The 22,825-nt window shown below is 39.5% G+C and overlaps 8 protein-coding genes and 1 non-coding gene across 9 annotated transcripts; 8 read left to right on the top strand and 1 right to left on the bottom strand.

The window, feature by feature from the left end:
• Positions 1 to 95: 95 nt before the first annotated feature.
• On the top strand, positions 96 to 1,103 carry ndk1_1 (nucleoside diphosphate kinase Ndk1; the record flags this gene model as incomplete). The annotated part of the gene is made up of 5 exons (XM_064822789.1): positions 96 to 234; positions 290 to 398; positions 465 to 604; positions 665 to 782; positions 845 to 1,103. 5 exons carry the CDS (start codon positions 96 to 98, stop codon positions 1,101 to 1,103), a joined length of 765 nt encoding a protein of 254 aa, XP_064679389.1.
• A 618-nt stretch (positions 1,104 to 1,721) lies between these two features.
• Positions 1,722 to 4,511, top strand: SSB1_1 (Heat shock protein ssb1; the record flags this gene model as incomplete). The annotated part of the gene is made up of 10 exons (XM_064822788.1): positions 1,722 to 1,843; positions 1,899 to 1,989; positions 2,054 to 2,096; positions 2,342 to 3,054; positions 3,114 to 3,221; positions 3,279 to 3,357; positions 3,420 to 3,878; positions 3,934 to 4,178; positions 4,246 to 4,350; positions 4,413 to 4,511. The coding sequence occupies 10 exons, from the start codon at positions 1,722 to 1,724 to the stop codon at positions 4,509 to 4,511; spliced, it is 2,064 nt and encodes a 687-aa protein (XP_064679388.1).
• A 210-nt stretch (positions 4,512 to 4,721) lies between these two features.
• Positions 4,722 to 5,653, top strand: ATC70_003427 (uncharacterized protein; the record flags this gene model as incomplete). The annotated part of the gene is made up of 6 exons (XM_064822787.1): positions 4,722 to 4,787; positions 4,846 to 4,875; positions 4,938 to 5,038; positions 5,096 to 5,156; positions 5,223 to 5,346; positions 5,400 to 5,653. The coding sequence occupies 6 exons, from the start codon at positions 4,722 to 4,724 to the stop codon at positions 5,651 to 5,653; spliced, it is 636 nt and encodes a 211-aa protein (XP_064679387.1).
• Positions 5,654 to 6,966: 1,313 nt separating this feature from the next.
• Positions 6,967 to 9,278, top strand: NBP2 (HOG (high osmolarity glycerol) pathway protein; the record flags this gene model as incomplete). The annotated part of the gene is made up of 4 exons (XM_064822786.1): positions 6,967 to 7,197; positions 7,246 to 7,536; positions 7,591 to 7,819; positions 7,876 to 9,278. 4 exons carry the CDS (start codon positions 6,967 to 6,969, stop codon positions 9,276 to 9,278), a joined length of 2,154 nt encoding a protein of 717 aa, XP_064679386.1.
• Positions 9,279 to 10,266: 988 nt separating this feature from the next.
• On the top strand, positions 10,267 to 10,641 carry IPP1_1 (Inorganic pyrophosphatase; the record flags this gene model as incomplete). Its single annotated transcript, XM_064822785.1, has 1 exon — positions 10,267 to 10,641. The coding sequence occupies one exon, from the start codon at positions 10,267 to 10,269 to the stop codon at positions 10,639 to 10,641; it is 375 nt and encodes a 124-aa protein (XP_064679385.1).
• A 4,047-nt stretch (positions 10,642 to 14,688) lies between these two features.
• Positions 14,689 to 14,922, bottom strand: RPS6_1 (40S ribosomal protein S6; the record flags this gene model as incomplete). The annotated part of the gene is made up of 1 exon (XM_064822784.1): positions 14,689 to 14,922. One exon carries the CDS (start codon positions 14,920 to 14,922, stop codon positions 14,689 to 14,691), a length of 234 nt encoding a protein of 77 aa, XP_064679384.1.
• Positions 14,923 to 17,821: 2,899 nt separating this feature from the next.
• Positions 17,822 to 19,740, top strand: ATC70_003423 (uncharacterized protein; the record flags this gene model as incomplete). The annotated part of the gene is made up of 2 exons (XM_064822783.1): positions 17,822 to 18,651; positions 18,711 to 19,740. 2 exons carry the CDS (start codon positions 17,822 to 17,824, stop codon positions 19,738 to 19,740), a joined length of 1,860 nt encoding a protein of 619 aa, XP_064679383.1.
• Positions 19,741 to 19,925: 185 nt separating this feature from the next.
• On the top strand, positions 19,926 to 22,340 carry HLJ1_1 (Chaperone protein dnaJ; the record flags this gene model as incomplete). Its single annotated transcript, XM_064822782.1, has 1 exon — positions 19,926 to 22,340. The coding sequence occupies one exon, from the start codon at positions 19,926 to 19,928 to the stop codon at positions 22,338 to 22,340; it is 2,415 nt and encodes an 804-aa protein (XP_064679382.1).
• A 224-nt stretch (positions 22,341 to 22,564) lies between these two features.
• On the top strand, positions 22,565 to 22,635 carry ATC70_003421. The gene has a single exon. It is a non-coding gene; the product is annotated as a tRNA-Gly (tRNA).
• Positions 22,636 to 22,825: the final 190 nt, after the last annotated feature.

The raw sequence follows: 22,825 nt of genomic DNA, 5'->3' as shown, positions 1-22,825 counted from the left end.
GGGGCTGAATTTGCATGAACGCTACGGTTGTTATTTATTCTCGAGAATTCTTTCGCCCACCACCTTTTGCTTTTTCTGTCTAAACAATCCACAAAATGTCTTACGGAAGTGCACCATATACAGCTCCACCACCACGTTATGATGAGGAATCTGCTCAACCTTTGATGGGACATCATGAGGATGATGACATGTTCAAGGAGATGGTTGTAAACAGCTCAAAAGAAGTTCGACTTCGTAGGTTTATGTTATACTTAACATGCATTGTATTCTTACTGTTCTCTCAATATAGAATTTGTAAGAAAAGTATACTCCATCCTGGCGACGCAATTATTTGCAACTACCGTATTGTCTGCTTTTTATCTCTTGAACGACTCTGCTAGAAGTTGGGTTCAATCAAAGTAAGAGAAGATTATACACCCTGTAACAATTGCGTAGTGGCCATACACTCATGATTCTTTGTATAGTCAATGGATGCTCATTGTATCTATGATTGGTACACTTGGTGTTATGTTTGCCTTGTTCTGGAAGTCGAGATCCTATCCTTTGAATTACGGTTTGTTGGCATTATTTACATTACTCGAAGCGCACGCAGTAGGGACAATAGGTACTGTATAAGCCCAGAATACATCATCGACAAGGGTGCTCATGGACGTATTTCCTATAGTCACCTTCTATAATCAGAAACTCGTCTTACAAGCCTTGATCATCACACTGGGTGTATTTATCGCTCTGACCATCTTCACTTTGCAATCGAAATGGGATTTCTCGGGATTAGCACCTTTGTAAGTAGACTCATTTGCTTGGCTATTTAACCTGGCTGACTTACACGGTCCTTCATGTATAGCTTGTTTGCTGGTATTTGGATTTTGGTTATTGCTGGATTCGTTCAGATGTTCTTCCCCTTCTCAAAGGGCATTCAAATGGCATTTGCTGTTGGAGGTGTCATCATTTTCAGTGGCTACATCTTGTTTGATACCTATCTCATCTTCAACAGATATTCAGCTGAGGATTACATTATTGCATCTGTTAGCCTTTATTTGGATTTCATCAACCTTTTCCTCCGTATTTTGCAGATCCTGCAATTGTCAAGCAGCGATAATTAGTTGGGAGGAGTGGCTCACAATCCATTGATATCTTTATTTGGCAAAGCAGTTGCCCTGACAAGAGACATCAATTGATTTTTTTTTTTTATGAAATAAACATTGCAATCAGTGCAAGCGAACGCAATTTGGCTGCTCTACCCTTAAGGAAGAATGACATGCTCTCAAGAATACGACTATAAATGTTAATTTTGTGCGTGGAAACATGAATCTATTTGATATTGCAAAGTGTTCTTTACGCAGCCCCTTTATGTTATATTTGAAGATGATGGTTCTATGATCCAAGAGAAGATACTTTATCAAGACGAATTTGTGAGTGTTGTAATCATACACTGAAGTGAAAACTCGACTGTTTTTCAAACTTTGGTAGGTAAGATCTGCAACATTGAATCGTCTTTCAAGAGAGCTTGATCTACGATTTGTATATGCATTTACATTGTATATTGAATTGAACGCCTGCAGATGCTGGGCACGCATAATTCATCAATGAAATTTTGATCTGTAGAGATGTCAAATAGAACAAAGCAGTGAAAAATGGTCACGAGTACATTCGCGAGGTAAATGAGGCACAAATCCGATTGTTTTTGCGCGTTTCAGTGATTACCAAAGAATAACTGCATAATGGGCATACCCTTCGAGAATCTTGTGCGAAATGTCCAAAGCAAATTGCATATTCTCTTTCTCAAAAAGGCAGACAACAATCCGGGAAGATCAGCGATGGTAGAGGCAGCCAAGATACCATGGTACATTGCTTCAACAGTGCTCATCACATCACCCGTGCTAATTGACAGAGGATAGGTCTTGGGTCGCCATCAACATTGCCAAAGTGCTTTCCGAGTATCCGACCGGATTGACAGATGCAGTGCTCTTATCCATGCTGGAATTGATGGTAATAGAGAGCACAATTGCGAGTGTCCATGCATTCATCATCATTCATGCTATTTTTTTATTAGTGGGAAAAGACATTTATTCAACGATTCAAAGGCTTTGACAAGAGTAAGGTCGATCTATTATCATCAAGCAGATACATGGTCTAATGCTCTATCTATGGCAGGCTTTAGCACAATTCAGGCAGTGTATGATACAACATTAGCCGAATCACTTATCTTGGAAGTAAAGACAACATCTTGGGAATTGATCGAAGGCGCCAAAAATTATATCCTTTTTCTTCACATTGTGTGATTCTCTACTCCTTATATGCTATTACTCCTTAACCAACTTGCTAACACATCAAATTACAGTTACAGACGAGGCAAAGAATCGTGAATTAGACATTTATATGCATCCCAGATTCAATGATTGGATTGCTTATTCAAACGATAACCGCCAGTTCTTTGCAGATCGAAAAATCAGAATCATCTGTCCGCCAAAAGCCAATGCACCCATTCTCGCCAAACACAAGGATACCAAGATAGCAAGAAGATATCGAGTAGCACTAATACCCCCTACTGAGCTGCTATTGATCATGCTGGACCGAACCGACAAGGCATTTGTATTACGAGAGTTTCCTGATCGCATTCGAGACATTAGCGCAAAATCCAACTATCGATTTTGGCTCAAAATCATCCATGTTGAGGTGTTTGTACATATCACCCCTACACCCAATCTAGACCCTACAGAAGAAGCCAAGTCTCAACGAACAGACATCTTTCTGGTGGACATGAGCAGTGATTGTGTCCCTGTCGTTCTGTCATTGTATGATAAACAAACGAAATTAGCATCGATCTTTCGAAGAAACGACTACATTGGATTACATCAGCCTGTTCTCAAGCAAAGCACCGGATCACAAGAATTTGTGTTTGAGTATGCCATTGATACAACTATTTTTCTGATGCCTGAAAAAGAAGCACAGGAGGCCTCTCTAGCAAAGGTCAATCTTACAACTTTGGCTAGTCAAGATGATGCCTTTTCGTATACAGATCCTAAAAAAGACATTGCGGAACGTGATGAAGAGGTAACAGCAAACAACATCTTCCACGGTTTCTGTAAATCAATCATCTATGCCTTTTGTAGGGTTTCATGGATTGCTCAAACTACACGCAGCGCATCTACCTTCAAGATCTGTCTCATCGTATGCTTAATGTAACCCTGCTGGGGAAGGTTGTTGGTTTAGCAAATAATGTATGTATGTGCAAAGCAGCATGGAACAAGGATTGCAAGTGTATTAACTGGTTTCAGAATCCTTTTATTAAACAAAAAGATGGTGGAACAAGTCAGAAAATGGATAGATATGCCGTTCGCTTAACGGACTCAACAGGTAAACAGCTTTTTTATATTGCTACACGTGCATCTATTTTTACAAAGCACCATCGATACTAGATACGATGGACATCACACTATGGGAGGAAGCGGGCCATGATTCTCGCCGATTGCGTGTAGGGCAGTACGTACTACTGGATCACCTCGTTACCTCTGACAGACATCAGTCCAAGACAAACAACAAGATGATTTGGTATATCAATGGCAGTGTTGTATGCGGCACTAAAATCTACAACAGTAAGTATCATTGCAACCACGGCTGGGTCAGCACTAATGGCATGACAGTATCCACCTTGAGCTGCTTGATCACAAGCTCAAGCTTTCGTTCCACTATTCCGTTATGGCATGCTAAAGAGAACAAGATGGATCACTTTCAGGCAGAAGGCATGATAGTGGGTTGGGAGCTATTTCTGAATTCAGGGCAGAAAGGGCAATCTGTACTCAGCAATACATGCTCTCAGTCCACCGAAATCGACTTTTTAGACTACTCATTAAGTGATCGTATCACCACCTCTGCTCGTAAGATAAACCAATGGCAAGATATAGCCCTGTTACTCACACCTTCTTTATAAAGACGCAAGATGTTTACTACCACGAAATGGAAATGATTGTGAATTTTGCGGTTGTCAAATTGGAAATGAAGTTACACACATCTTTAGACCTAAACCAGCTGTGGCAGATGCTGCACCAAACAACAGCAGCACAAGCAGTAGCAGCAGCAGCAGCAGCAGCAATGTACATCAGCGTGGCTGGGAAGGTTGGCTTCAATGGACTCTTGATGATGGCACTAGTGTATGTAGCATATATGGAGGAGAGGAGGTAATGGGCACATTTGTATTATTAGACCCATTCAATAGGAGTTGTCTGACAGTGTCTCTTATTACAGACAATATTGAATGTTACAGCCTCTCATTTCAAAAGCATGTCGCACCAATCCCAAATCCAGCTGTTGAATAGTGTGTTAGGCACTCAAATCCTCTGCTCTCTTAGTGTAAGCTTGTTTCTAGTACTACATCTGATCAACCAAGAAAAACTGATATGTATACATTCTAGGGAAATGGTACATCAACTTACAGATTGGAGCAAATGACCCTATTCGAACCAACTGAACAGGAGTGCAGGTTCCTTTTAGAAGCACTGTCTAAAAAGTGAATAAAATAGAAGACTGAGAACTACTCTTCTTTTTCAGTTACTCTAAACGTGTTCTCAATGTACCACAAAATGTACAAGGATTATTATGCTTGTTTTACAGTATAAATTCAACCTGCTTTTTCGTCTTCTTTTCTCTCTTTTTGCTTTTTCCAGTATACACACTTCCCTTTTCCTCAATCACTCTCACTCACTTTCCTTAATACTATTACAATGAAGTTCTCTCTCCTTACCGCTGCTGGTGTTCTTGCCGCCATTAACCAAGCTACTGCTGTCACTGTAAGTCGCATTGGTTTCTTGATCTGTGCCTGTGCGGTATTTAACATTTTTGTATTAGATTGTCACTCCCTGGGCTAGCTCCGTATGGGTAAGTTGTTTTTCCCTGCTGTTCTGATGTTGCATGAAATGCTAACATTGCTTGATTTCTAGTCTGCTGGTGGACATGGTTTGATCACTTGGAATACCACTGCTGCTGACGCTAACCTCAAGTGTGATATCTACATGTTGAACGGTGAATTCACCAACTCCAAGTAAAGTACAATGGAATTACAAGCTGCTTCATTCGAATTGACCCATTTTCCCATTAGCATTGTTGCTCAAATCACTGATCCTGCTACTCCTGTTGCCTGTAGCGCTGGTAGTTACGATGTAGGACAAAATTAATTGTGTGTTTTCAAGGAATCGTGAGATGCTTATTGTGCTAAATTCCAATAGATGTATCCTTTGAACGACTTTGCTTCCGGTTCTTACTGGATCCGTATCGGTCAAGCCTCCACTGGTAACTGGGCCTACTCTTCTCCCTTCAAGTTCAACGGTACTGGCACTGCTAAGCCTGTTTGTAAGTAGACATTGTGCTTTCATGATCTTCAGCAACTAATATTATGCAATTAGCCGTTGTCAGCGGTGCCTCAGCTGCTGCTGTCCCCACCAACAGCTCCTCTGTTACTGGTACTGCCGCTGCCGCTGCTTCTGCTGCCTCTGCTACCAAGGCTGCCACCACTGGCGCCTCTTCTGCCAGCAAGTCTGCCTCCGCTTCTGCCTCTGCCTCTGCCAGCCCTGCTTCTTCCGGTGCCTCTGCCGCCATGTCCATCAACGCTGCCGCCGTTGCCTTGGGTGCCATTGCTGCTGTTGCTTTGACTCTTTAAATTCGCACTTGAAGATCCCTCATACACTCACCGATATCCCTTCATTATCACCTTTCTTTAGAGAAATTGTACGATTATTCACTTTTTAATGCTATATAATTTATATAAAAAAAGAAATCCAAAAATTACAATTCATGCATGATTGTAATTGTCCTATGAAGATATTACACAAAGTAGAACAACTAATCAAATTTGTACAAATGATAGCAGTGGATGATCAGCTTTACAGATCACAAAAATAATAACGGTAGTGCCACCATGTGGTATATTAGGGAAAGTGGATAGGGGTGGCAAATGACACAGCGTTGTCTTGTTTTAAGCTATTGTTGTCTTGGCCAACCATGTTTGCCACTAAGAGAGCTTGTGATAGGGAGAAGTGGAGGGAGAGAGGGATTCAAAACAAAGGGGCAGGATCAGACAGCATGTAGAGCACGCACCACTGACCAAACACATATGTTGTTTCATTGAATTCAGAAGCATGTCTGATCCATGACACGTTTTTCATTTTCTGATTTGATGTTTCAAATGAGTAGTGTCCAGCCTTCTCTGTCATTTTCCCCCTGTTGAAGATGGCGAGGATGATTTGCTATTTCGTATCACATCCATTGATCTAAAGCAACAAACAACAAACCGTTCAGGGGATTTGTAAGGCATCAAAAAGGGGACGTTTGAAGGGCCTTTGAAAGAGAGCGTTGCAAAAAAAACAAATAATACCCTGTCTTGGTTAATAGTTTTCTGTTACGTTGTTGATGCAGCAGGCAACACAAACATACACAAACAAAAGGTGTAGGATTCCCCTCTTTTTTTTTTTTCTTATGTTGATGTTTCCAGGAATACCTGATTTTCCTATAGTTGTTATTATTTTCTCCTCTTTCAGTCTGCTTTGGGCTGCGAGCCTCCTTTTATTCGTTGCAAAACAGAGCAGATCTTGTCGTTTGAGAGGTTGAAGATCTGCCTGTTTAGCTGCTTTAACATCATATGACGGATGCTTCTCAAAAAAAAAAAAAAAAAAAAAAAAAAAAAAAAAAGTAGAGAAAGAGAGACGCAAGCAGATCATTTTGTATGTTTATCCCACTTAAATGTAGCATGGGCTGTTTTGTTGTTTTATTTATAATCGACTCCTTGATATGGACATAAACAGAAAGCTATCCTCACCTGCATTTTGTTTCGTATAAAAGTTTGCCTCTCTTTGTTCTCTCTCTCTCTCTTTTTATCCTCTCTCTCTCTATCTCTCTCTCTCTCTTTCCCCCCCCCCCTATTATAGAACAGCTGTACCATAACAACCCCTTTTTTTACTGTCAATATACATACAAATGACACTTTCATTCAAAAAAGCCCCCAGTGTAAATCAAGACGAAAAGAAAAAGAGACATGTAGAGAGACAATCATCCAGCAACACCTCAGCGACCGTCACTGCAAACAACCAAGACAACTATCTGAACGGCATTGGATCGTACGAATTCGTGAAATCACTGGGAAGTGGTAAATTCAGCCGAGTTATGCTTGCATATCACCTGGAAACACATCAGCAAGTGGCCATCAAAGTAAGATCACTGCCCATCTTTGCAAACAAGCACTAACCAATACTGCAGATCATAGATAAGCAGGCTCACGATTACAGAGTCATGTCAAGATTGGTCAGAGAGATATCCATCATGGAGCTACTACAGCATGATAGCATCGTGAAGCTATACGAAACGTTTGAGAGCTGTGATTCGCTGTTTTTGGTGATGGAGTATGTGCCTGGATGGAACTTGGATGAATACCTGCAAAAGAAGTCTGAGGGAGCACTGGATGAGCATGAGGCTCGTCATCTCTTCAGACAGCTAGTAGCTGCTGTGGATTATTGTCACCATAAATGGGTGGTGCATCGTGATCTAAAGGTATGTTGATATGCAAGCATTTGTATCAAAGATACTCACATGCCAATGCTGCAGACTCCAAACATACTGATCACACCAGATGGAGATGTCAAATTAGCTGATTTTGGTCTAGGGAATCGATATGGCTTGCAGAGACTACGAACGATTTGTGGCTCTATGCTGTATTATAGCCCAGAGATTATCACGGGCCAGAAATACTATGGCCCTGAGGTGGATTGCTGGTGTCTAGGCATCACTTTATTTCGAATGACAGCAGGATTCGAGCCATTTTCGCATGCTCACAGTAAGTAAATTCGCATCATTAGAGTATGTGCACATGCTCAAAGTTGAATTGTATAGCTGTAGGAGAGCTTAAGCGAGATGTATGCAAATGCAACTTTCCAATGCCGAGTACACTTAGCCCGGAATTACAGGCTACAATTAGAAAGTGTCTGCAAGTGGACCGCAGAAAGAGAATGACAATAAGACAAGTCTTGAAAGATGACCCATGGCTCACCAATTTTGGCAAATTGCCATGCCCTGTTTCCAGTTTGCCAAAGACAGTATTCGAAGAGACAATGGTAGTAGACGATGAAAAGGAGAACAGAGACGAAAAGACCCGCAAGCAGTTCATGAAGGACCTTGAGAGAGATGCGCAGAATCCCAACAAGGTGAAGAAAACCATCATCTACCACCCAATCAACCCATCCACCTACTACACCACAAAAGCAGGTTCATCTCAGTCAGTGGCCTCATCGAATCAGATACAAAATGTGGAACTATTGCGATCTGAACTGCTGCAGTCTATCAGGTCGCGTGCTCGTCGTTTAGGCATCAAATCAGCAGAGCGTTGGGAGTTGAGATCACCTGTCAAGTTGCTATTTTCGACTTTGAATCCACAACATAAAAAGAAGGACATGGCACCTCCTGCAACAGCAGCACCCAATAGATCAATTGCAGAAATAGTACAACGCATAGCAAAAGACCAAGTTTACCACTTTCAATTAACCAATCAGCATCTAAATAACATATCCCAAAGCTCTCGCCCTCCTTCACTTTCTTCCTCTTCAACTACTGGTTCCTCTATTTTGAGCAGCATGGCCGATGACAGTGCATTAGCAGCTATAGATGACGGTGACCATGAGAGGAAATCAAGCCGAGATGTCATGGCCTTATTGAAGCAAACATGTCAACTTATGGGTATCACCTACGTACAAGACTCGCCTACATCATTGCATTGTGTGCTGACGTTGAGAAGTGCACCCAAAAAGACAATCAATAACACGTCCTCTACATCCACTGCTGGGACACTCAAGACCACATCAACCTCCACTAACAATGCACCGACAGCACCAAAGCACACACGCAAACAGAGTCAGACAAGCAGTGTAGGCACTAGTCTTGGAGGCACTACTGATGATTCTCACAATGGCGGTAGCTCACGACAATACAAGCGCATGTCTCTACCATTGATTTCGCATCTAACATCTTCCATGACAACATCTTTCTTTGGCCGTAGCAAACCTCGACACTCTATGGACGAAAGTACCACTATTACACACACACAACCACAGCAACAAATGAACAAGAGAAAGCAAAAGGAAGGCGTTGCCATGTTTACTATAGAGATTGAAGGACACAAGCGAAGAACAGACAAGGTCAACCTGAGATTCTCCAAGCAGCAAGGTTCTAGCACCGTATTCAAAATGGCTGGTGGTTGGGTTGCCGGTGTCATGGCTTTGGATGGTAAAATTGGCCGCTGAATTAGACTCTTGTATATCGTTCCGTCCCATACTGCCTATATATCCTTGCCTCATACATATATCATATATACATTCATATACTATACATTATATTTCTATAAAATCTGTAAACAAATGAACTATCATCACACATACGTACATTATGCAAAATGAAAATCAGTGCAGATAACGTGGGTTTGTTTGGATGCCTCTTTGATACATTAATTATATAGCTCATTACATAGGCATTTCATCAAAACAGTTTGCATTAGTGTGTGTTGCGTGCTGTACCGTTATCCATTTATACACTACTGGTTGTTGTTTTATCCGAGTAATTCCTTCACACGCATTGTTAGAAGTCTCTGTTTATACTTACATCAGGATCCAGGCAAAGACTTCAGAGGAGTTATGAGTCTATCAGATTAAATTGGATATCGTTCTTATAGCTGGATATACATACGTATTCGAGTGTAGAGTATTTGGGGCATATGTGCTGCGAGCAGACCTTTACGACTTGTATTAAAGTATACGAGTGTTTATGCTTCGGATGGCTCTCTACCTTCGCTTCGCTTTGGTGAAAACCAGCCTGTTCAGCGGCAGCTTGCGTTACCGATTGCCCTTGTGTATCTTATCAAAACACTGCTACTTTCATTTTGACTCTTCACTTACACATAAAAGTCTTTTATATTATCTGTGGATCTGGTTCTTATGTGATGCTCTACATCCATATACACTTAGCTACTTTATATGGGCAAGCAGCATACTGGTATTTCCCCTTTTTAGCCCTTCGTGTCCCTGATACAGCAAAATCTGAGTGCATTTGAGGCGTGTTTTCTTGCATTCAGGGCCGTTTTAGATTGTCAGAATAACACCGAACAATTGCTCTCATCTGGCAGTTACTTTCTGAAATGAAAAGGCCTCCATTGCATCACAACAGCATAACAATAAAAAGAGAAAAATATCGACGGATGACTACATGGAGAAACAGCGACATGCTTTGATTCCAGATATGATTATAAGTCATGCAAATCGCGAATATGCTATTGTAGAAGTAACCAAAAGTAACAACAGCATGAAGCAATTGATTGAAGGCGGAAGAAAATGCCCTGAAATGATGGGTCAAATGTTTGATACATTGGTGTCAAAATGTCCCCGCCAACAACGGTCAATGAAGGTATACGGTTGTCTGCTGTCTCGGTTAGAATGCACACCAATGGAGTTGTCCAGTCCAGATGGACATGTGAAGCTGATGAAAAGGGGTGAAGTTGTGGAGCATCCTGAATCAGCATTGTTGTTCAAGACGGAACTAGCGGCGCTGTTATCTTACTTTTGGAGATTTAAGCTTGCAATTGAATTTGTTTTAGAAGTAATGGTCAATGGTTAAGTTCAACAAAATGAATTTTAAACAGTTTTTAAATAAAGTTTATTAGCGATATCAAGTTCGATGCAAAATTGATACCAATAGAATCTAAAAAGAAGTATGTTTCTATCGTCATTCTTAATTATAAAGACTAGGACTAGAAGCTATTATAGACAGGCAAGGAGCCCCTGAGCTGACTGTAGAGCAAAAATCTTCCAAATTCATGAATATGCTAAATGACAATGCCCCATTCCTCAGTCAAACTATTCTATACGATTTGTTAGTGACATATATTGCCAAAATGATAATGCCTGCATCTCCAACTATTTTGATCAACTTTTGACAATCCAGTTGAATGGATTTGAGACGTATGTAGCCCAAATAGACACTTTGATTGTCTTAAAAGTGATAGTTACTTTTGAGCAATGCTTGTCGACTAGAACTTACTTGACATCCACTCTGATCTGCATTCCGGATAGTTCATCCAGTTACCGGGTTTCGATATAGACTAGGTGTGCACTGGATTAGATGTACAATATGGATTTACACTATGAGAAGATATAAACTTTAGATGCGCTAGTACTATAAGACTCATGCTATACTGTATAAGATATAGACTATAGATGGCACCACAGACATGGGTGGCGCTATAGACCTATACTTGTATTCTGACATTGACTATGGATGTTTGCCATATTTGGATAAGCACCAAGATCAATGCAATATGAGCTTGTTTTTTAGATGTGCACTTTATGATCCACACTATAAGACACATACTTTTATCAATGATACTAGCTACAGATAGATTATGTACTACAGACTTGTACTATATATAAGATATGCTATAGACATACATACGATATGCTATAAACATGCCATATATCCAGATGCATGCTAAAGATGTATACTCAACGATATACAATCAGATGAGTAATATTGATATAATCTAAGTAGACTGTACCTATCGGATACATGATAAGAGATTGATATTAATAATCCCTATACAAAGGATAGATCAGGGTACTTCGGATAAGACTCTAAATATTCATCGAATAATATGTCAACATCGTGTTTATTCCCATCACATGCCATTAGATGCCTCATCTATTATAATTATCCATGTTGTGCCAGAAGGGCTACAACTGTCTATAAAGATTAGGGTATTCTTGATGGGTAGATATGTCTGTGTTGTGCAACAACATGGGCAAGCTATGATAATCGAAGTGCATCTCAGCTATCTAAATGCTGAGGTTCACCAGATGTGGTAAGCGTTAAACAGGATAAATTGCTACTTTGGCATTCAGAACTTAGTATAAATAGAATAACTCCTGTCTTCATCAATAAATCTTTAGTTTTTGTGTCTGATCTTATTCAAATAAGTCTTTTCCTGTTTTTATAATATCGAACATTTTTTATAAGCTACAAATAATAATCCTTTTATTCTTTGTGCTTAACAGTAATGACGGAAAATGTTCTAAATGACCGATTTTCAAAGGGCCATACCTCTGGATTTTACTAAGTGAACGAGAGCTTCAAACTTAGTAGCTTCTGTTTCTTTTTCAATTCTCTATACGATGGTATGGTTATTATAGATAAATAAAAAAAAAGTTGAATATCCCCTGCTTGTAGCTCATAAAATATATGATTTTCAGCAAATTTATGAAGGGAACGTACATCTGGTACTTTAAACCCTTATATTATAATGGATATAATGTAGAGCTATCGAATGGTCCTTGTTTTGTGCGAATCCAGTGAGTATTTGTCGAGATATGGTAAAAAAAAGGGTATCATGCAAAATCAACGATTTTTCTTCAAAATCTACGTGTGATAGCAAGCGAAAAATCTGGTGACGATTTTTTGGTCATGACAAGATTTTCAATATTTCATGATAGAATTATGCCAGAGCTTCAAGCAATAGCTCATTCGATAGGAAATTTTTTGGTTTACAATGTTTAGTAATGCTTAATAGAATGTTTTGATGACAGATACTGATTAATTCTTAGAAAACAGTAAAAAAATGGCAAAATGTATCTCATTAAATATCAAGTGAACAATATACATTAGAGACTTGAAATAAATACCCAATGTATTCTTCTTGCAATTCTCTACAAGTTTCATATAAGTTTGAAGGGGTGGTTACTATCAAGAAACGCGTAATTTTAAGGTCAATAGATTTCAGAATCCCATGGATCATCATTCAGAACAATAGAAATTGAATCTCCGTTAAGCTTCCGCATGTGTATACCTCGTATCTATGAATTTGGGAAAACGTTTTTAAAATCGGAGCGTGCGAAAAGGGCCATATTAACTTGCTGGTTTTAAGTTATCAATGGATACCTGACATGTTGAAAAACCTTGTTGTCAAGACTAGACAACTGTAGCTTGCTTTATTCAAGATTAATAATTTTTCCAATTTAAAGTATGTATATTCTCCCGCCTAAAGATAGCATTTCCAGTGTCTGTTAACTTATGGGCTGAGTCCTTCCATTCGCAGAAGTTAATATGTCTATGCAACTAATATAATAATAGAGGATGTGTTTATACGGAATTGATTTGGGGGAAAGTATAACTGGTTGGATTCAGTGTGTTATGTAGTATCTCTATGCTGTATATGGTATGTAGTCGTCACAGAAATGGAGATGAGGAGCTGTTGCCGAATAAAATATCAGAAGGAGTTATTCGATTATTTGCTACTTGAACGTGGTTGAAAATGGATTCAAACGGATTTATATATTATCTAACACGTAGTTCGTTTTCAAGTTTTTCAAAAGCGTTTGACTCCAAATATACAGAGCTGTTGGACAACTTATTATCTATTGACACGGTAAAAAAAATAGCTTTTTATTTCCTGTTACTGAAGGTTAGTCTTGAGTCATGTCGGTTACTGAAAGTATTGCTTCTATTGATAGGTTTGAGGAGGTAATCATGGTCAAGTTGATGGACGAGTCTTGTTGACAGCTCGCAATTTGGATTCACCTCCTCACCCTACAATAGAAGCATGCACTTTCAGTACACCATAATCCAAGACTAGCCGCAATTCAACATTCCTCTTATTTCAATTCACCACCCTACACATTCCATCCCTCTAAAAGATATTTACAACCACAAACAATATATATCAGTGCCAATCTAAACAAATTCTATCCTTTCCAACTTTCTAAATATAATATAAATAGCCCATCCAAGACATTGAAAATAAACAACTTATCTTTCCTTCTTATTTTTACATTGTTGATATCAGTTACACTTGATTTGGTCTGTTGTCATATCTGTGTTACTGTGAATGTAAATGCGATAATGATGATTGTAGAGAGAATCAAGTGGATAACATTTATTAATATGGCTTTAATTCATTTAATGTTATATAGCCTATTACATATATTCCAATCCAACTTAATCCGAGATGTAAGATCATCCATTTTTGATCAAGCCGATCAAATATCCGAACATTCTATCTTTGCTGTTTCGCTATCTGCAAATAGATTGATAAATCAAAAAGATGCAGGCCAGGGTTTCCTTGGACAGTGTTTACCACAGCAACGGCCTTTGCAGGAGTGGCCAGAGACGTGGGAGCTGCGACAGGAGTAAGGTCTTGAGAAGATTCTACCCATTCTAACAGGGTCGGCAACTTCTCAATCGTGTTCAGCTCTTAATGGGCTTTTGGCGTGTAAGGACTAAATTCTAATTTGAAACACTTCCTTTGAAGATGTGGCAATCTCCCTTTTCGGAGATTCTGGACTGTTTCCTTTTTAGACGTTTCCAATGTTCCCTTAGCATTTGCCTTGTGATATAATGCCGTCGAGTCTTGCATAGAATATACTGCGCCGAGCTTTCTGAAATGCCTTGGCGTCTCTTGTCGTATAGATCCTCATACCTAGCAAACCAGAAGGGAGTAACAAATCTAGCCTTGAACTTGGATACAACGGATTCCTGACATCTGTCTTCAGAATCAAAAGGAAAGCTTCCTGTTTTATAACCAGCAGCCTGACTCTTAACTTCAGCGTCAAACCATCCACGAGCAAAACCTTGCAAACATCGCCTAAATAGCTCCTTCAGTCTAATACCATTCGTCTAGTTATTCCAAGAAGCTGCCTCTTTGAAATCTTCCAGGAATTGAAGGGGATCCTCCTCCACTGAGAATCCAGAGCCATGGAATTTGGGAGCAGGTTTCACATTGCTTTCACCTGTGACAACGACAACTTGTTGATTTGGAATTGACATTTCTGCGAAGACAGAAGAAGTATCCGAAGAAGAGGTAGACAGAGGGGCATCAGACTGGTCAGTGCCAGACTCTTCGATTGTCATGTTTGCTAGGCTTTACCTATTTATTTTCTGTGTTCTGTGCTCAACTGCGAGTTGATGGTATTCTTGTCTGTGAGCACGCCCAGCTTTTCCACCATTTGTTGAGAGGGCGCGGTAACGGGATAAAATTTACCTGTGCTCTTTATAGGATTACGCTTATTCAATTATGAACTATTCCGACACATCAAGTAGCTCTTATTACAAATACTACTTCTCTGGTGCACAGAATAAAAAAACCAAATAGAAAAATAAACTAAGGGGATTAAAAAGCACTCCTTTATTGATAATATATAAGATGGATATTTATACGTTACGCCCTTGTTTGCTTGTTTGCTCACTTTCTTGCTAACCTCACTGACTTGATCTTAAGTTTAGTAAGAAGCAATTCAAGAAGCTTAAGGCGGACATTACCGCTCACAGCAATATGTTATGTTGCTTCATAAAATGTCATTTCCAAGTATAACCATTTAGAAATGGGGTTCTGTCTCAGTGAACTTTCCCTGTATATATTAAGGTGCCAAATACATAAAAGTTGAAAGGAAAGCTGTTTATTATAGCAATTCAAGAGATGGACAATATATTTGCAATCTTCTAGTCACCTAACTACACGCGACCCTACTATTGACATTACTCAATTTATATCTATGACTATATACTACTATCTAATACATTGCTATAGCTATAACTATTCACCAACAATAGCTAAGCACACCACAAATAACTGAATCATATTTTCACAATGACAAAAATTGTCAAATGCTTATATATAGAGATAGTATATGCAATCTGAAATCTGTTCGAGATATATAAGTGCAGTGAAATCGGGTTTAATGGATTTCACAAAAAAAAATAAAGCAAAGGTAAAATACAATAGAAATCAACTGTATTTTATTTGTGTGTAAAATGAACTGAAGATCCTGGAATTGAGTAAAAAAAAAGAAGAGTATTTATACATTTGCATCTGGCTTGTAGGATTAGTGATGATAGAGAGCAATAGGTGCTGCTATTGCGATATCTGGCAAATGTTGTTGATGTTTGATTTAAAGTGGTAATCAATGCAAGAGCACTGGCCATAAGGGTCGATTTGAGTAACCTTGATGGGCTTGGGTGAGCTATCGTCATAGCATGATTTAATGTAACCTTGATGGTTTAAAGTGTGATGTTTGTTATTGAAGTATGGAATCCTTTATCTGGGATATTGTGCAACTATGGCAGCAGGGCATAGTTGTCATATCTGAATATGCTTGTTATTGATTTGATTCTATTTGGATAAAGATACCATCACTTATTACGACCATCATGGGTGTGATTGAATACACTGTGATCAGGAGTGATTCATTCACACGATGTGCGATATAAGCATGCATCTTTACTTTAGTATTTTTAAATGGCTTTTTGATGTACATTTGAGCGCTTTCATTAATAGATCCAAATAGCATGAATTTGAATGAGTACTATTTGATGAACTTTGGTTTTCAATTAAGTGGCGTTTGGGTGGCTATTTCATTACAATAAGGAAGTAGGTATGAAGAGTATGCAGAAAGATGTTATAGCCTTTTAATTGAATGGATAAAAAGGTGTCTTTATTACTATTAGATTTGGATATTGGTTTTATCCAATATAGTTTGTGTAATGTTGTGTGCTATCCAGGTTAATCGCTGTTTGATATTCCTGGTAGCTGGCGCTCTAGGTTTAAACCTGCGCTTCTTATTCTTGTTTGTGTTTAACCTGTCAATGATATTCTGCAGATCTAAATCACTGTCAGAATACCCTTCAACGCCAACAAAATCTGTCGTGCCTAAATTTAGGTTTAAGCCAAATTTGAAGAAAGCGACTCAAAGGCGCCAGCACATACTCGAAGGTTCTGGGAAATTGATAGCAGCAGACATTGATCTGATTATCAGTTGCTATATCAAGTATTATATCTACTCGAAAGTTCTATTGATTAAGTAACTATCGATCGTAGAAATAGTATAAATATAAGTTGTAAATGCAATCAATAAACAGTATCTTCGAACATAATCTCAAATCTATTAGTTACGCTCTAAGTTATTTGTTAACTCCTACCATTGAGTCTACTTATCAAGACGACAAATTGTTAGGGTTGAAGGGTATTCTGACAGTGATTTAGATCTGCAGGATATCATTGACAGACTAAACACAAACAAGAATAAGAAGCGCAGGTTTAAACCTAGAGCGCCAGCTACCAGGAACATTAAACAGCGATTAACCTGGATAGCGCACAACATTACACAAACTATATTGGATAAAATCAATGTTCAAATCTAATATTAATAAAACACCTTTTTATCCATTCAACTAAAAGGCTATAACATCTTCCTGCACACTCTCTATATCTACTTCCATTTATATCTCGATCAGATCTCAGATTGCATATACTACCTCTACGTATTAGCATCTGACAAAATTGTCGTGTCTAAATTTAGGTTTAAGCCAGATTTGAAGAAAGCGACTAAAAGGCGCCAGCGTATACTCGAAGAAGAAGGTTCTGGAAACTGATAGCAGGCATTGATCTGATTATCAGTTGCTATATCAAGTACTATATCTACTCGAAAGTTCCATTGATTAAGTAATTATCGATAGTAGAAATAATATAAATATAAGTTGTAAATGCAATCAATAAACGGTATCTTCAAACATAATCTCAATCTATTAGTTACACTCTAAGTTATTTGTTAACTCCTACCATTGGATCTATCTATCAAGACGACAACTGGTAGCAGCAGGACAAAAAACAAATTCAAGTTACAAAGTTATTTCTCAAGGTTATTCTAAAGGTTATCTCTCAAGGTTATTTTTCAAGGCTCTCTTGACGTTCGTTATTGGTTTCTCTACAAGTTTCTCTGGTTCTCTCTGATTTTCTCTGGTTCTCTACAAGTCTATGAACGAAGATATTACTATGTCAAGTGCAAATATTGTTGGTAACAACTCTGGTTACGTTCGCAAGGTCCGTGAACCCGATGTTTTTAATGGTGAAAGAGACGCTATTGTTCTAAACGCATGGATTTACTCTTTGGAGTTGTATTTCTCCTTGGTAAAGATTGAAAACACCCAAGAAAAGCTTTTGGTTGGACTTTCTCTGTTGCGAAATGATGCTCAATTGTGGTACTCACAGATGAGTGCCTTTGATAGTGAGCATACACCACAAGATTGGGAAACGTTCAAGACGGCATTACGTAATGAATTCATACCAATCGATGCCATTGCCAAGGCGCGCGATGGTATGGCTAATCTGGTTCAAGTCTCGAATGTTACGAGTTATATCAACGCATTCAGACGTCTACTATTACAGATCCCGGATATGACGCCTGGTGTAGCTCAAGACAAGTTTGTGAGAGGACTAAAACAACCTCTTCGTCATGCTGTGCGATCTCATTTTCCCAAATCGCTGGAGGAAGCTCAGCGTTTGGCTCTTGCCATTGAAGGTGCTGGTGAAGACGAGGTAGTTCAACCTATTAGGCCGAATGTACCGCAACCTCAGTATGAATCGATGGATTTGGATGCAATCCGTGAACTAGTCAATGCTATTAATGGTGTTCCTGGCGGTCGACGTAACTTTAATGCTGGTAACAAACCCAGAAACAATACCAACATTAAATGTTACAACTGCCAAGGTTGGGGACACATGCAAGGTGAATGTCCCAGTCCTCGCAATAATGGCCGCGGCGGTGGAAAACGATTTGGTGGCTCTTTTAATAAGCATTTAAAAGAGTAAGCGTGTCTGACGAGGGGGGAGATCAGGCACGCTCTAATAAAAGATCCCTCAACAGTATCAAGGTAGGAGATACTGTTCCCAAGACTGGTAATGATGGTGTTGATCTGTTAGATCTCGATAGCGATCACGAGACGGATGATCTAAAGGCTGACAGCAATTATTTGTTTAATTTGGAAAAGAACAATAAAGCTACTACTGATTTGCCGTTGTACTCTTTTGACCTCTGTTCTAATGATGGAACTCGTGATTGCCTCAAGCCTATCAAGGTACTGTTGGATACTGGTGCTAGCTCAAACTACATTAGTCCTACATTAGTTAATCCTACAACAATGAAGATCACATCATTACATTCTAAACACGAAGTGGAAACGGCTAATGGACAAGTATCTGTTATCAAGGAAAAGGTGGAATTTTCGGTCTCGGCCAATGGTGTTGGTCAACGTATACAGGCTTATGTGTTTGATACTAAATTTGATCTTATTCTTGGTCAACAATGGTTCAAACAGTATAAACCTATTCCCAATTGGTCTAATAACTCTTGGTCTATTCCTGGCCCTCATGGTATTGGTATGGCTGTCTTGTCTCCGGTAAATCTGGTATCTAATGCGCAAGATTTGGTGTATGTCATGTCCAAAAGACAAATGCAGCGTTCTTTGCGAAAAAACAAGATTGATGAATTGTTTTTGGTACATGTCAAAGAGTCTGGTGACTGGCACAACATGGTGGATACTAGTGATAATCTCGGAAAGGATATCTCTAAACTGTTGGATGAGTACAAGGATGTTTTCACGGAAAAACTACCTCCTGGTTTACCTCCTGATCGTGGTATCGAACATGTTATCGAGACTGGCGATGCTGAACCTGTATGCAAACATCCTTTCAAGATGAGTCCTTTAGAATTGGATGAACTACAACGTCAACTAAAGAAATTGTTGGACAAAGGCTTCATCCAACCTAGTTCGTCTCCTTGGGGTGCTCCTGTTCTGTTTGTGCGTAAAAAGTCTGGCGAGCTTCGAATGTGCATTGATTTCAGAATTATCAATTCTTTATGCACTAAAAAGCTCAACACCCCTTACCTCGTATAGATGAGTGTTTGGAACGCCTCGGCGGGGCTAAATACTTTGCGCAATTCGATCTGACTAGCGGCTACCACCAAATTAGGCTATCTAGCGCAGACGTCCCTAAAACTTGTTTTGTTACACGCTATGGTGCTTTTGAATGGCTTGTGCTTCCTTTCGGACTCCGAAATTCTCCGTCGGTGTTTCAAAATATGATGAACAAGTGTCTTTTTGGCTACATTGATCGATTCGTCCAGCTCTACCTAGATGACATTTTGGTGTATTCTCCAACTGCTGAATCGCATCTGGAACACATTCGTCTAGTTTTGGAAAGATTTAGGCAGTTCAAGTTGTATGCCAACCCAAAGAAATGTAAGTTCAATCAGCGTGAAGTGGAGTTCTTAGGCATGAAGGTTTCGGCAAAAGGCATTCTGCCTTCTGATTCAAAGGTTAAAGCGATCAAGGATTGGCCTGTTCCCACTAATGTGCAAGAGGTTCGTCAATTTGTTGGTTTGGCTTCCCATTACCGAAGGTTCATCCGTCAATTCTCGTCTGTGGCAGCCCCTCTAACTGAACTTACTAAGGGTACTGGTTCTAAACGTCGTGGCATTGTCTGGAGTCAGGAGTGTCAAAAAGCTTTTGATCGATTGAAATTCTTATTGACTCATGCTCCCTGTCTACAACCTCCTGATGTGACTAAACCATATATCATTGAGACAGATAGCTCTGACTTTGGTTGTGGTGCGGTACTTTTGCAAAAAGATGACCAAGGCGTTTTACATCCTTTGGCATTCGAATCTAAGAAATTTTCTATGGCTGAACGTAACTACCCTGCGCAAGAGAGGGAACTTCTTGGTGTTTTGCATGCTTTGCGGGTCTGGCGATGCTTCATTGATGGTGCTGACTACGTGGTATATACTGATCATAATCCGTTACAGTATCTAAGATCGCAATCTAAACCTACAGCTCGTTTGGTCCGTTGGTTATCAGAAATCGAGACTTACGCTCCTAAAATATTGTACAAACCTGGCAAAATCAATGAAGTCCCGGATGCTCTTTCCCGTCGTGATGGTGCTGACTGTGTGGCCGCTAATACTAGTATGGAACCTCGTTATTTGTACTCTGTCGAGTCAAATATAATGGTACATCCGTCGGATTGGCCAACTTTCTATTTAACCAAACAGGAGTTAGTTCCCGATTCGGTGAAATCTCTACGCGAGTCCAACACTCACAGGTTTGTCATCAAAAATGAGAAGGTTTATCGCAAGGTGAAAATTGGTGAACGAGAGTTTGAAGCAAGGTTCTGTCCATTCTCAAACCGTGCTACCTTGGTGAACAGATTCCATGAAGGGTTTGGTCATGCTGGTCAAAGTACTGTGTTTGAACTTATGCGCAAACGCTGGTGGTGGCCCAAGATGCGATCTGATATTCAAGGCTGGTTATCTACTTGTAAGGAATGTCAGTTGGCTTCTAGTTCTGGTAAAAATAAGCATCATGCTCCAATGGTTTCTCTGGATATTCCTCCCGCTTTTGGTCGCTGGCACTTGGATTTTGTTGGTGAGTTACCTCTGACAGCTCAAGGTAACAGATGGCTTCTTACTGCGGTTGATTACACTACGAATTGGCCTATTGCTCGTGCGGTACCGGAAGCCACAGCAGAAGCCGTTGCTGATTTCATCTATGAGGAAATCGTGATGCGTTTTGGATGCCCCCAGGAAATCTTGACAGATCGTGGTGCTAATTTTATGTCAAACGTGGTGAAACTCTACATGCATAGAGTCAAGGTTAATCACAAGTTTACTTCTGCTTTCCACCCTAGAACTAATGGTAAATGCGAACGTCTCAATGGTATTCTCAAGGCTATGTTAAGAAAATACGTTAACGGTGCTATTTTTATGTGGGATAAATTTGTTGACACGGCTCTCTTTGCTGCTCGGGTTCGTCATCATCGCTCTACTGGTTATTCTCCTTTTTATTTGGTATATGGTCGTGAACCACTGCTTCCTGGGGATTATACTCGTCCTTATTTCGATAAGTTGATAGCAAATGATCCTAGAACTGTGGCTGAACATACTGCTCGTGAATTGGAAAGTCTTGGTCAAGTCCGTGCTGCTTCTGCTCATCGTATGAAAATGGTCTCTGAATCCGACAAAGAACGTTGGGATGCGGCTATTGAGAAGCTTGAATTTGAAGTTGGTGATCATGTCCTGCTTAGAAACGAACAGAAATACGGTCTTGAATACAATTGGATGGGTCCCTTCATTGTCGTTGATAAAAACTCGGAAAGCCATGTCTACAAGTTGGTTACGATTGGTGGTGAACCTTACTCGTCTTGGGTACATTTTGACCGTTTAAAAGGTGTTAAGGCTGAATCCATTGATACTCCTTGGTACAACCCCACTGTGTCTCGTGCTGCTTGGCGTGAAGAAATGGGTCTCAATTCTAGTAATCAGGCTGTATCTTGTACTTCTAGTTTCTCTGGTACTTCTGGCTCTGTCGATCAAGTTGATCAGAGTCGATCAACAATCTCGGGGGGGAATGATGTCGTGTCTAAATTTAGGTTTAAGCCAAATTTGAAGAAAGCGACTAAAAGGCGCCAGCGTATACTCGAAGGTTCTGGAAACTGATAGCAAGCATTGATCTGATTATCAGTTGCTATATCAAGTACTATATCTACTCGAAAGTTCCATTGATTAAGTAATTATCGATAGTAGAAATAGTATGAATATAAGTTGTAAATGCAATCAATAAACGGTATCTTCAAACATAATCTCAATCTATTAGTTACACTCTAAGTTATTTGTTAACTCCTACCATTGGATTTATCTATCAAGACGACAAAATCGTCAAAGCGCGGTTGGTTAAGTGGTATAATCTTCGCCTGCCACGCGAAGGGCCGGGGTTCGATTCCCCGACCGCGCATTTTTGCTTTTTTTTTTTTTTTGCATCTTGTTGAAGAGTTATCAGTCAAAGAAGAGAAAGAAACACATGAGAGGAAAATATAAATATGAACGTAAATATTGATTTCGGGAAATTATCAAGAATTGTTTTATTTTGTGAAACCTGTGCAATGTATTTGATTTGGTTTGACATTTTGCAAGAGACATTTTAA

The sequence above is a fragment of the Mucor velutinosus genome, assembly GCF_035048745.1.
Source record: "Mucor velutinosus strain NIH1002 chromosome Unknown tig00000165, whole genome shotgun sequence".
NCBI classification, from domain to species: domain Eukaryota; kingdom Fungi; phylum Mucoromycota; class Mucoromycetes; order Mucorales; family Mucoraceae; genus Mucor; species Mucor velutinosus.
This window is presented reverse-complemented; position numbering and strand designations above follow the sequence as displayed.